Here is a 14,985-nt window from a genome sequence, read left to right on the forward strand (position 1 = left end):
ATGGTGTCCACCTTATAATACATGTAGATAAGCAAGGTCTTGACAGATTGACGCATTGTTGTTAGACTGACTGCCTTCAAACCCTTGATGAAAATTAACAGAAGATGGATCACAAAACTAATAGCATAAATGTTGGATGAAATAAAACTTGTTTCCTCACAAATAAAGTTAAGCTGGAAGTATCATAAAAACTCAATACCTCAAGACATGTGAGACGACATGGATACGGTTCAGACGCATAGACAGCGGTTACCTCCAAGTCCTGACTCTGCATGAAGAATAGAACATAGACCATCAAATTAATAGAACAAACATCGAAACAAGTACAACTCTGTTCCAGTATTAAGGAAAGTCAGTACCTCAAGACACTTCGAGGGAGACACAAACACGAATTCACCCAACGTCTCTAGTTTAGGTGCAGAGACAACAGTTATCGAACAGTCGACAACCAGACAATCAACAATCAACCGTCGAAGCAAAGGGGCATCCTCAACAATGAGTTCACCGTGTGGACAACAAATGCCAATGCTTACAAGGTTAGACGAGTTTATTGTGACGCGACGACCTCCTCTATTGCAAACAAGCAGGAGAGACTCAAGTGCAGGGCAACTAGAGTGGATTATGCTTTGCAGCGACGCGTCTGATATATCAATAGCCACAAGCAAGAGTCTTTTCACCAGTGGTAGCTTAAGCGTCCCTACGTAATTGTTTGGTATTTGGCAAAGAGCAAAGCCGAGGGTGTGGAGAGAGGAGGAAAACCGAAACACGGACTCCGGTGCCGAGGGCGTAGTTGAAGTGCATAGATCCAATAGAGTTACCTCTTGCGTCAGAAATTCTGGGAAGAGGTAGTAGAACTCAAGAACCTGGATATTGTTCAACTTCCAGGATTGGAGCCAGGCATCAACGGTGGAGGGCCTGCACTGTAGGTAGCACACCGGAATAGAGAGGCGGCTAACCGAGCCAGCATGCCCGGACAGAATGGATTCCGGAAGACTGACAACAGGATTTCGATAGAGCTGCGTTCTGGAATAGCATTTGCGAACGGGCTCCTTGGTGAAGGCGCACAGATGAGATATGGTCTCGATATGAACTTTTTCACCATCATTAAAAAGACGACAGTCACAGATCTCGGGGCAGTTCAGATTCAGAGGAGCGATGGGCCACAAAGGACGCCAGCGACGTGCGAGGATTCGAGTACGGATGCCATCCTTGATGGGAAGACGAGAGATGATCTCACCTAGGACACCGTCGGCGAGATCGCTGATGCGGTCCGCACGACATCCCTCTTCTTCCTCATCGGATCGGGAGGGAGCACGGTCGCCGCTTCCATCCCCTCCGATGACCAACACACCACCAGAAAGCGGCGTCGCCGGTGGCACCACTCTCGACCTCTTGATGCTACGAGCAGCGCTTTCCATCTCCACCTCCGTTGCTGGGGTGGCGCCGCCCACGACCAGTGCTCACTGAGGTGGATCTGGAGAAATGGATTACAGCCTGTCAATCCACGAGACGGCTTAAATACCCACGACGGGGAGCAGAAGGGTCCAGATTAATTACTTCTTCTATTTTTTCTGACAGGGGGGCCCGGGTTAAGTACTACTCGTAGCAAGTCAATGGTAGGTGACTACTTGAAACATTAAATAGAACCACGGCTTTCAAGGTACGAGATGCACTGTTGCACACGCAGACCAGGCACGGGCGTGCCCGTCCGTGTTTTAATTATTTACGGCACACATTCAATAGAAGAATCTGTTTGACGCCGGAAGCACGGTTCTACAGTCATCTTGCCTCTACGAGCAACAAAATTTTCCACGGACACGTTCACATTTAAGTCAATAGAAGATTCAAGGCCATGCCTCTGCTTTGCAAATGATTCTGCTTAAACGCTCCTGTCACGGCTTGTCACGTACCAGACACACGGTATGGCTTGGCATTGTCACGTACCAGACACACGGTCCTGCCTTTGGCATTGTGACGCACTGTTCTACATGCCACACAGGCATGTAGAACAGTTCGTGTCTACCTTCGTGTCTCTTTGTGTTCCAGATGATTCCGTTGACTCTAACACCAGGAGAGGCACGGTATGGAGGCCCGGAGAGGCATGCTTGCGTTTTACGCGGTATCAAAATTATCACAGGCACGGGCATGAAGCGCGTAAAGGCATGGTCGGCGGTATTACATAGAGTCACGCTAATCTTTGTCTTACGCACAGACACGGGCGTTTACTCTATGAGGCACGGAATGGCCTATACGAGAGACCCTATTTTTAAAAGTGTATTTCCTTGTACGAGCATAAGCACGTGCATACAGCATAGAGGCACGGGCGTTTACTCTGTGTTTTAGTGTCAAGGGTCACAAGCACGGGCATACAGCCCTCAAAGGTCTTCTAATTACATAGAGTCACACACAGAGGTTTTCTAATTGTATTCATAATGAGTCGGTGGAGAGGCATGGTTTATTCTTACCCGGAGTCACGATTGTGCGATTATTACGGAAACCTAATAGAATCGGACGACTGTCCATGTTACAATTGTTTTTGTTGTAAGATTTTAACTCAAATGCACGAACCGTCAAGTGTGTCAGTGTTTCAAGTCAGAGGTCACCTTCGTGTCTCTTTGTGCTCCAAAATGCATCTGTTGATCTATAACCAGGAGTGGCACGGTAAAGATGCTCAGGGAGGCATGCTTGTGTTTTACGTGGAGTCACGTTCATGCGTTAATTGCGGAAGCCCAGCGTGCATGTTACAATTAAGTCACTAGAAGATTCAAGGTCGTGCCTCTGCTTTGCAGATGATTCTGCTAAAACGCGGACAAAACCAAGTGAATGAAGTGATGGCAGAACCACGGCTTTTCAAGAACGAGACACACGGTCCTACCTTCAGCATTGTAAAGCACTGTTCTACATGCCACACACAGGCACGGCTGTGATTCCACGTGCTTTAGTAGCATGTAAAGACGTGATTCTCTCACAGCAAACACCGTGAACCTACTGCCAGGCACTATGTCCATTTGTAAAACAGAAATGCAAACACAACCGTGACCCGTTGTGTTTGAAATCTTTGCATCACAGAAGCACCGCGTGAAGGCACATGAGGCACGGTTGGACACGCATCGCAAGCATGGTTATTTGAATTACTTACAGTCATGCATTCATAACAGAAGAACATGGGTTAGAACAGGCGAGGCACAGTTACCACGAAAGCCACGGTTATGCAGCCCTAGAAGCACGACCCAGATTCTGTGCTTAAAAACGTTTTTGTTCCATAACGGCGGGCGTGACCATGCAACCGTGAGAGTCACGGTTGAAGACTCACCGGTGGCATGACCGTCGCTGCCTATGCCCTTAGGTTATTTTTATCTCTCTGTCACGCAGCAGAGAAGCATGCTTGTATGCTTACAACATCCATGTTCAAAAACCGACGCGGCTGCAGAAAATAACAAGGAAACCTGTGCCTCTGATATTTTTGTCCGCCGAGTAAAAAATACATAAAGAAGCAAAAGGCGTTCTTATTTAAATTTGTTTTGTTTCCATAACTACAGCAAATTAACTTACAAGCCGTTCTTATAACCACAGCACAAGAAAATAAACAATCGACAACCGCCCGCCCTCCCCACCAATTGCTTGCTATTTCATCGCTCCACGTGCGGCCTTGTTTTTAAATGTTCAGCGATCCATTCTTCCTTCTCGACCCTTGTGCAACCCCACCCTTCTGCGTAGCTATTCAACCTATTTACCTGTAAAATTAATATTCATACATAAAAACAAAGCAAAAGATTGCGGTCATCACTGTTTCTTGCTTATGTCCTGTTTAAGCTGCATTATTACCTTTTAATTTTTCTATTCGTACTGTTCTTCGGTACCAAAAAGTCTCCACTCAGACCTTTCCTTTCTAAAAATGGACGGCGCAGATTCCGTGCCTTGTCCTGGGCTTCCCTGTACGCATTCTGTTTGCCTGGCTTGTGTGATGTTTGATTTTGGCGTAGATGCAAGACTTTCGTAAATGCTCCCTGCTGTCAGTGGGGTCGTTGGAGTTGCTGGCGTCTGACGTCTTCCTCCTAGGCTTGGAGTGCATTGTCCTAAGCAGTTTGATGTCCCCGATGGTGTTGTCGATGTTGTCGGCCATTTCATTGACCTTGCCCTCTTCTCCTGCTGCGATTTCCTCTTTTCCTCTTCAATCCTCATCCTCTCCTGGACTTCTGGGTTATCCGGGCAGTTTGTTTTCCTGTGACCCTTTACTCCACAACGGCCGCACTTGGATGCGGCTTTGTTGCATTTTCCTTTCTTCTCAGAACCAGCTTTGATTCGATCTCCTTTTTTCGTACCCTTTGAGCCACTCATGGGAGGGTTCTTGAGTGTTTCGGCAAGAATGCTTGTGTCTGGTTCCTCGGCAAGTGCCGCCATGACTTTTATTTTCATATCTTCCGTACACTCACGCAGCACACGGTATGCCTTCTCTTTTCTGCAAGCATTTGAACAAATATCCGACAACTCAGCGTAAGCGAGGCCGAATCTCATAGTTTCATCGTCTTGTATGGTCATGCTATCACCTTGACTTGTAGACAGAACTTTCAGACTCTCTGATAGATTCCTGGTCCATCTGGGGATGACAAAAGATTTTGGAAGTTGATTGATCATGCCTGTTTGGTCCATCACCTTAAGCACATGGCAGCACTGAATGCCATCCCTACTCATTTTCTTGCAGGTGCAACTGTATATTTCTTTTTGCTCATCCACATCTACCCTGAACTCAGACCTGTCAAATTCCTCGCCCGGATATGGTTTCCACACTTTTTCTCCAGGCTCAATAATCTTTTTAAAAAAATACTGCCTCCCCTTTGCCAGGTCAGAGCACTTGAAGTAAGTCCGGTTCCGTAGCTCCGGCTGGAATTTCCTGAAAATTTCATTCGTGTATACTTGACTTGCTTGTCTTTCAATCGGAAAACCCGTCTCTAGTGATGGCGCCTTCTCTTCTGTTCGGTGTCTTTTCTTGTCAAGCGTGGCGAGGCAATTTTGCTGAATCATGTGATACACATTAACAAACCTTTTTATAGTGTCCTTGTGGTCGACGTAATTCTTCCACATCGAATTCGTGCTCTCACTGTGAGTGGTTGTTGACGAGAAAGGATAGAAACAGTCCTTGAAGTAGGCCGGCACCCAAAAATTTCGGAGTTCCCATAGCGTGTTCAGGTGTTTGTTGCCTTCCGCCTTGTACAGAGAAATTGCTGCTTTCCAGGCACACTCAAACTCGTCTTGATCTAGTGAGTTTTTGACTATTCGAAATATATCATCAGACATCCCTGGGTGCTGCGCAAACACTGCTGCGTTATTTTCCTTCAGGTTCTTCCTAATATGCCACCAGCAGAACCTGTGCCTCGTCCTCGGAAGAGCTTCCTTTATTGCAGTCTTCATCGCCTGGTCCTGGTCTGTTATTATGTATTTCGGCTCTTTACCTCCCATTGCCTCGACAAACGTGCTTAGGAGCCACTTGAATGGCCCTATTTTCTCATCCTTCAAAAGGCCTACTCCAAACAGGACGGTCGACCTGTGGTTGTCGACACCTATAATTGGTGTAAATGGCAAGCCATATATATTCGTGGAGAACGTGGTGTCAAAAGACACGAAATCTCCATATAGATCATAATTCATCTTACACAAGGAATCTGTCCAGAACAGGCTGCGCACTACATTGTTCTCTGTCTCTTCCACAGGGTGGAATCCCGGCCTCCGCCTCTGCATATCAGCAAACATTTTCATGGTGTCTGCGATATCAGTGCCGCGCTCTCCAGCCCTGTCCCGGCATGCAATCTTGCTTATGTCAATCGTGTCGAACATAATTTCTCGCCTCGGTTTCCCCATGCCAGTAAAAATCTGCATAACCTTCCTTGGTTCTAACCTCGCCTTCTATAGCACTTGTATAAGGAATTCTCCTGAGGTGTCATCTTCTTATAGCATGTCATGAACTTCAGCATCCAATCAGATGGGTGAAGCTGGTGGTTGTGCTCTAGACGAACGTTCTTCAGATACCATTTCCTCCTATTTGTATCCCTCTTGGCTGTTATTTGGACTGGGCAGCTTGTCCGGATCAAGCAGTTGCTCCTTCTCTCCTTAACATGTCTCTCAGTTGTTTTATTCTACCCTTCCTTAGTGCACTGAAACACCTACTTTTCAAGCTGCTGATCATATGTCGATCTTCTGCTCGTTGATTGCTTGGCAGCAAAGCCAACCTTTCTAGCATATCTGCAGAAAAACAAAAAGCACTCATCCAATGATCCGAATACCATACCACCCACTGGTTCGAGCGCTTCGGTGACCTCCTGAATCGTTGGGTATATGCCTTCTTTAAACATGTTGTCCATTTCTTTCTCTACAATGGTCGGCGGCGCCATGATGATTCTGTCTACCGTGTCTTCGTTCGTCTGATCGCATTCACTTTTGACGACATCAGTCTCATCGCCAGCCACAGGTCCACTTACAGCGGAGCTGCTGCTGCTCTGTTGTTTGTCACATGCAACAGCGTCGTTTCTGCATGGCACGGCCAAATCCATAAATGAGTCTGCCTCTCCAATGTTGCATTGTGCAATGCTGCTCCCTGTTTCTCCGGCACTCGTGCAACCAAGGGACTGTGCTGCTTCTACCATGCAATATGTGCTGGCGTTGTACGCTACTTGCTGCTGTGAACGTTGCGTTTCCTTCGAAATGGATGGAGAACTATGATATTTCTTTCCCTCATCTGTTATCCCCTCCACCAAATCCTGAACACATGGCAAGAAACAGAATTAGGTGTCCAGAGCAGCATATGCATTTTTTTTAATTTCTAAACAAAAGATTTATATGACTCATCAGGGCTCATCTGGTATACCAAAACCAGACCCGTGCCTCTTCACCGAGTATAAGCGGTACACCAGAGGCACTGTTCACATCACGAATGTGACCATGCTACACACACATCTACAAAAAGAGGCATAGATGTGCTTCTGTTTACAACATACAACCGGAGAGGCACAACAACATCCTATATAAAAGAACAACTGCACATACAGCCGTACAAGACGGACAGCCGTCCTCCTATTTTCAACTTTACCCTGTTCTCCCATAAAACTGTTTGTGTGTTGAATTGAAAAAGCATAGTTCCGACGTCACCTTTGTTTTCCCATGCCTCTCTTGTCCAGTAAATCTTGGCGACAACCTCCGTGCATTGGTGATTTCGCTGACGATTTTGAATGCCATCGGAGATCCTTTGGAAGGACCACTCATGTTGAACGCCACAGGTGATCCTTTCAAAGGACCTTGCCTTGTGTTTTCATCGATTCGCGGACTACCGCGATACTTGCTTCCTTCCTCGTACACCTGCGTGTGGAAGATACTGCAATTTAAATATACCAGACGAAAACAAAGAAAAAATTGCTCACAAAAAAATATACATTTGCTTTAAATGTTGTTGCACGTTCGTATATGTTGTCACATGTATTGCTTTCCGATGCTGCTGTATGGTAGAGCTTATTGCTCCTATGTTTGATTTTGTCGTTGGGCTCTTCTTGCTTGTGCAAACCGTACCGAATCCTTGAACACCAATGCTTTTGTTGCCAATGATCCTTCTGCTTGCATCAAAGGAAATTCTGTTACCCTGCACCTCTTCAGTATGACCGCCTAGAAACGCTGGGCCGTCACAACGCCCGCTCTGCGCCTTTGTGGGCATCTGTGTCTTCAAACCAAAAAATAATTAGAGGCACGTGCGACTAAAACTTCCACGTACGTTAAAACCAGCGTTTGAAGTTTGAAGTCGTTACCTGCACAATCTGCTTAGTGGAGTCTCTGCTCCTTAGAATGCTCCTCTTGGCAGGTGTCTGTTGCACACCATGCTCCTGGTTGGGGCGTTTGCCAAGAACTTGTATCTCACTCTTGACTCCAATTATTCCACCCCGCATGGCATGTGCATGTTTGACAGCATCTGCATCCTTGATCTTCTTCTCGTTTTGTAGTAATTTTTTTCTTCCACCTCTCGATACTCAACTGCAGAGTAGATGCACAGGATAAACAGATATTACAGCATTCATCGAGGATATATAAATCATTTTTGTTGTTGTTAATGATCTACTATTTGGTGTTCTCAGTGGTGACACCTTGACAGCAAACGTCCCAGAAATAAAAGACCAAACACTAATGTTCAACTTCCTTACTATCACCTGCCTCCCATAATCCTTGCCGATGTCGTTCAAAGACCGACCGTCCCTGTTGTTCTGACCAGATGACGCACTCCTGAACATCTACCCCAAAAAAGAGATGTAATAAATATAAAGGTTATAAACCTGCAGTATCAGTGTTGAAACTTTTCGAAGTCGATATCAACAGAGATATATTTTTAGTTCGATATAATTAACATATATAAATATATACACATATTAATTTTTAATTAAACTACAACCTCAACCAAAGTGAGATCCTCTGATGCTAATTTGCTTGTGCAACACTTAACACAAAGATAACCATGAAACCTAACAAAAGTAACAACCTCGTATTACAAGGATGAGAGGATACAAAACAAAAAACAAACTCAAATCAAAGCTATAGTGCAAAACTAAACAGTTTTATTCTATGAATCCCGACCACAAAAAATTCATCAACGAATTGAATCTCATGTATCAGGAATCGCCACACAAAAGGTGCGTTGATAAATTTTTTACTAACCTTTGATTGCCGAATCTTATGCGCTGATTGTCGGAAGTCACACCTTTCTAAATTGTGGGGGGGGTCTACTTCCCTGCAGTTTGTCAGTGATCCCCTTCAATGATTTTGAATCTCGGAGAGAGAGAAAAGAGAAAGAGAGAGGGAGAGAAAGAAAGAGAGAGGCTGCTTTGTTTTTTTGCGTGCAGGAGAAGAATAACCTGATAGGTGGGGTGAGTTTTGCGACGCATGAGAGATGGGCATGTTTCTTGGGCGTGACGAGATGTGGTAGGTCGACTTCACTTGACCATCGACGACACTGACAAGTGGGCTCTCAGTTACTAATTCCTCTAAGTCTCTCACTAACTTGTGGGGTCGGCCTTATATGAGTCCTACGAGGAGTACCTCCATCTAAGGTGAGAAAATGTGGTAGGTGGACTTCAAACTCATACTGACATGTGGGCTCTCAAATAGTTCCTCCAAGTATTTGACTAACTTGTGGGGTCGTCCGCAGATGAGTTCCAGATCTCTCTCCATCTAGCATCGGTGGCGACAGGCGAGCTCTCCAAAGGAAAGCCAATCCTGATCCCTCCGCAGAGTTCGCTCGTCACTGAAAAATTATCGGTCTCCTTCATCTCACTCGCCGTGGATCTCCTGTTCAGGTAATCCATTGCATCCTCACCATGATTATGCCACCGATTCAACGTTTAAACAAAAAAATTACCGGTGCTAGCAATTCCGTGGGCTGCGTACACACCGCATGTGCGCAACACAGCAGGTGGGGCGCGATTTGAATATCGGTTCCGGATCCAATTATCTTCAGCTGGTCCGTGCTCAAACTGTTGCGCCGTCTTAACAGCAGAGGGGTTATGGATTTAAAATTAGGCTCAGCTAACCTCACTTTAACCATGCCAACTGCATGCTTGCGCCGTGGTTTTGCTAACTTGAGTTATATCTCCAGCCATGCAAAACTTAAGCACTCGTCTTAGCTAACCAACTAGAGACAGGTCAAATTATTTGTATAGATCCGCAATCTATAGCAGAGATCCAAAGGATTTATGTCCGTTTTTGCAAAGCAGTTACTAACTCAGAGTTAGAACCCGTCTTAGCTAACCAACCTGTTGATGATGGTCTCACATGCACTGCTAACAACTGTCTTACATAGCTGACCTGGTAACGATGACGGCTCATGACCTCTTATGTAGAGTTCGATGAGATGGACTCCACCCCACAGCTGTCGGAGACTCAGTCTCAGTCTGTCGATGGCACGGAGATTGTCACCCAAGATTTCATGGTTCATGACCAACTAGAGACAGAGAGACTAAGGATCGAGTTAAAACGTGCAGCGCACAAAAAGCTTGTTGAGGAGTACAGGACAAAGAAGCAGCTTGCTGCCTCGAAGTAGGTGTTTTTTATCATGCATCGCGCGTGTGTCGTTGAAATTTCTTTGGAAATCAATGCCTCTCATTCTAGCTGCATTTTTAATCACGGCTTAAATATTTATCTCTGTTTTGCTGACTCAGCGTTTATATGTAAGCTTCTGCCAGAAAAGCATGTGGTTCAACAATACATTTGCTAAAGGTCATTTCTTATCTTTGTCCACAGAGCTGCTGCAATGGGTGAATACGAAGATGAGTTCAGCACAAAACTTAGCTTCCAGAAATTCATTTCTGTCTGTGAAAAGCTAACAGAACCACAAAAACAGCTTATCAGAGATATTGGTTTTGGATACCTTCTAGATCTGTGCTGTCGCGAGATTCCAAGGTGTTTCGTTCGCTGGCTTGTCCGCTATTTTGATTGCCCTTCCAGGTGTTTCATACTGCCTAGTGGATACAGATTCCTTATCAACTCGTACACCGTGCACCGGATCTTAGGAATTCCACTGGGCGGGCAGATTATCCCTAGAAAATGATCAGAAGCTTTCAGATGTCAGGTTAAGTCTGAAACTCGGTGTGCTGGGCACGCTCCAAACATCAGAGAGTTAACTGATCTCATAACCCCAGAGCTGACAGGAGAAGTGTTTCAACGGGTTTTCGTGATGTTTGCAACAGCGGTATTTCTATGCCCAACGACATATGATTGCGTTAGCCCCGACTATTTAGCCGCTCTAGAAGGACCAGCAAGTAACATATCATCATATGATTGGTCCAATGCTGTCACAGAGAAACTGGTGACATCACTCCAGACCTTCAAGGACAAAGGATTCGCAGGCACCCTGTGTGGCTGCCTCCTGATTCCAGTGGTTCGTTCACTAACTTGTACACTTATTTATACCCACAAGCAGCTACAAGAACATGATTAATTTTTACCTCTTCCCCACTTGCAGATAACGTATTTTGAGTATCTGGATACGAAGATTATGGACCTGGAACCTAACACTCCTGCAAGACTTGTCATGTGGGACACAGAGGCCATTAAGAATTATGCTAACATAGACAGCCTGTCAACAGAGGACGGAATTTTTGGGAAACACACGGTGAGTCAACTTTTCATCATTTTCCTTTGGCGAACTTTTCGACTCAACATAATGACTTAGTTGCCATGTATTAATTTGACTTGACTGTAATTCTTTCCTTCCACATGGCAGTTGAAAGACATTAGGCGCACGCCTTTCCAACCACCGCCTGGCTTTCAGGCGCCATTTTTCCAAATGAGTCCCAGACTAGAAGCCTACATAGAAGAATTTGTGCCTCAAGAAAAACTTTGTTCCGTAAGTGATTTCCAGCTTCTGCACCTGATTTTATGTTTGAAATGATGTTCCCTAAGTTTTTACGAAACAGATACATGTCCTATTGTGTTCATCCAGACAGTTTCCTATAGTACGTTAGCTGTGCTTTTGTGTTAAAACCAGAAGTGCTTCCTATAGGACGTTAGCTCTGCTTTTGTGTTAAAACTAGAAGTGCTTCCTATAGTACGTTAGTTGTGCTTTTGTGTTAAATATAGAAGTGCTTCCTATAGTACCTTAGCTGTGCCTTTATGTTAAAACCAGAAGTGCTTCCTATAGGACGTTAGCCGTACTTTTGTGTTAAATATAGAAGTGCTTCCTATAGTACGTTAGCTGTGCTTTTGTGTTAAATATAAAAGTGCTTCCTATAGGACGTTATCTGTGCCTTTGTGTTAAAACCAGAAGTGCTTCCTATAGGACGTTATCTGTGCTTTTGTGTTAAAACCAGAACTGCTTCCTATAATACGTTAGTCGTGCTTTTGTGTTAAATATAAAAGTGCTTCCTATAGTACGTTAACTGTGCATTTGTGTTAGATATACAAGTGCCTCCTATAGTATGTTCGCTCTGCTTTGATGTTAAAACTAGAAGTGCTTCCTATAATACGTTAGCCGTGCCTTTGCGTTAAAACTGACAGTGCTTCCTATAGTACGTTAGATGTGCTTTTGTGTTAACACTAGAAGTGCTTTCATATAATACGTTACCCGTGCCTTGGCGTTAAAACTAACAGTGCTTCCTATAGTACGTTAGCTTTGCTTTTGTGTTAAAACTAGAAATTCTTCCTATAATACATTAGCTGTGCCTTTGCGTTAAATATAGAAGTGCTCCCTATAGTACGTTACCCGTGCTTTTGTGTTAAAACTACAGGTACTTCCTATAGAATGTTAACTGTGCCTTTGTGTTAAATACAGAAGTGCTCCCTATAGTACGTCATCTGTGCTTTTTGTGTTAAAACTACAAGTGCTTCCTATAGTACGTTAAATGTGCCTTTGTGTTAAATATAGAAGTGCTTCCTATAGTACGTTAGTTGTGCCTTTGTGTTAAATATAGCACTGCTTCCCTACGATGGTAGATCAACCATGCTTCGTAAGGTAGGTCGACTGTGCTCTTTCAAGGAATGTGTTCACCATGATTCATGGACTTTGTTAGCCGCGCTTCCCGCGGCACACCATGTGTCCTTCTGCGCACATTATTCCATGCCATTTCTGCAATTATTGACAGAACGTACAGTAGTTCACAAGATATTTTTCATTTTTGGTATTAATAACTTCTTTTCATTCTCGGTGTTAATAAATTTTTCAATTCCAGGCCAAGATGAAAATTGCCAAAGTTATCAATGAAATGTACACAGAACTTTTCTCGCGGTTTCTACCAGTTCTCGAGCAGAAATTGGAGAAGCTCCTTTCACTTGGTAGGGATCTTAGTGCAAAAGAAACCAAGACCAGAGACCAGGGCGTTTATTGTAACTTGCAACAGGACAACTCAAATGAAAAAAGAAACTTTTTCATCTCTCCCTTCAACATATTCTATGCTTCCAAGTTCTAGCACGACAAGCAGTCAAAGTTCTTCCAGCAGTGGCTCAACCAGTGTCCTTCACGCCACATCATACTCCCTGGAAAATTTAAAGGGTTGCTGCGATACCCCTGACCCAGAATCCCAGAATCCGTACGACAAAGAGCAGTCCCAAATTCGTCTATCTTCATGCCTAAAATCATAAACCCAGATTAAGTTGCTACTGGAAGTGAACATGATCGACCACAACAAAGAGGACATTGATGAACAAGCCAAGATTCATCTGGACAAAGTGCATAACCATCTGCACAACTGCCTTGATGGCTTGCCGGACCATGAGCCCTTCGTGTCAACATCCGAGATGCTGGAGAGCGGGGCAATTATAATGACAGGTGAAAATTCATCTGAGTGTTCTGTACCGATTGAAACCCAAAATTCTGCTGGAGGATCTGCAGACCACAACTCTCTGACAAGCCCACTAGAAAAACTCTTGGATGAAACAGCAAAACCTACTGCAACAGAAACATCAGCCTCGCACTCTGCGGTTGACAAACAATTACTGACTGATCCAATCTCAACAGATACACTTGGAGCACCTGTTTATCACGTTGGGAAAACGTCACCAACTACTGCACGGTCCAGCGGTTCTGATAGCGCTCACAACAACTCTTCAACCAACACAAAGAGCCTCACTGTATCCCAGCCTGCACAAAAATCAAACAATGTCACTGGACAACGTTCTTCTTCGCTGCAGGAAGATAAGGTCCATCTTGTTTCAACTTTGAGTGACGAGAAGAACATTGCTGAAACAGAACACACAAGAGCTACTTCCTCCCTTGCTCCTACAGTAGAAGTCCCCAGTGATTCTGCCAGCGGTTCTGGCTCAGTACTGGACACGGGAAAACCAATTCCATCCACTAGTGATTCTCCACTGGTTGCTGCACCATCTGTCAATGCAGAAGACAATAACATTGCAGAAGAACATGAACAGTGTATGAAGCAACCACCTATTGATCCCACAGACAGCGTCCCTATTACCACAAGCGCACAACCGCCAGAACTGGAACCACAAATGGCAACTCACAAGAGGTCCTTAAAGCAGTCAGAAGATCCAGGTAACAAGAGTACAGCGCCTCCTATGAAAAGAGTTAGGATACTGGAGCCTCCACATAATTCAACAGAAACTGCAAACAACCAGTCTCTACAAGCTGACAACCACAAAGGCCTCCTTAATTGTGGATTCATTGATGATGATCAAATATGGTCTGATCCATCTATCTATGAACAACTTGACAGAGTCATTGAACAAAAAAAGAAACAACCCTTTCATAACCAAGTAGCATCACAACAATGCCAACCTGGTACTGTCTCACACTTGGCCAAGAATTCAAGCTCGTCAGCTAGATCTTCCCTTTCTAACTATCCAGAGCCACCTATACCCAGCAGATCAGGATCAATGTCAGGCAGTAGCCACCTCACACAGGCCTTTGATACGTCATACTCTACAGGTTTAACTCAAACTGTCTTGTCCCAAAGTTTACCAGCAACTCCCTTGTCCCAACACTACAACCAACCAGCTCCTAGTATCAAAAACCACTTCTACCAACATCCTGGTGCTCAGAATAACGGCGGTTCAAACAAAAGCCAGCGCTCACCATATGCGATGAACAACCAAAGTCACAAGAAGTACCAGCAACAAACCACTATCCGTGATGCCCACTACCCCCAACACAATGATGCTCAGAATAACAGCACTACACGGTGCCAACAACGCCAACCTCAAGAGCAGAACAATCAACAACCACACAAAGGCGGGTCTAATGGGCAAAGTTACAATGCCTTGCAACAACAGTTCAACAGCATGCAGTATTCCGGCCATCCTCTCCAGCATTTTCCAACAGATATTCCTTCAAGCTCAACCGGTGATCCAACTGTCAGAACATTAGAACTGCGCATGCAGCACCAACCACAACGCCTAATGTTCCAAAGAAACAACAATTATAATGAGGGCCGTCTGCAAATTAGTAATGGTCAATTGAACTCCGGTGGTCATGTCTTCCAGCCTCATCAACATCATTCTGAGCTAGAA

The 14,985-nt window shown here is 44.7% G+C and overlaps 1 protein-coding gene across 1 annotated transcript; it reads right to left on the bottom strand.

Annotated features, from left to right (window-relative positions):
* Positions 1 to 3,726: 3,726 nt before the first annotated feature.
* Positions 3,727 to 8,549, bottom strand: LOC141027000 (uncharacterized). Its single transcript, XM_073503909.1, is given in 8 exon segments — positions 3,727 to 3,734; positions 4,047 to 5,255; positions 5,652 to 5,728; positions 6,025 to 6,752; positions 7,141 to 7,347; positions 7,463 to 7,702; positions 7,788 to 7,862; positions 8,184 to 8,549. Coding segments are annotated over 8 exon segments (2,625 nt in total). The 5' UTR covers positions 8,265 to 8,549.
* Between the last annotated feature and the right edge of the window lie 6,436 nt (positions 8,550 to 14,985).

The sequence above is a fragment of the Aegilops tauschii genome, chromosome 7 (genome assembly GCF_002575655.3).
Source record: "Aegilops tauschii subsp. strangulata cultivar AL8/78 chromosome 7, Aet v6.0, whole genome shotgun sequence".
In the NCBI taxonomy this organism is placed as follows: Eukaryota; Viridiplantae; Streptophyta; class Magnoliopsida; order Poales; family Poaceae; genus Aegilops; species Aegilops tauschii.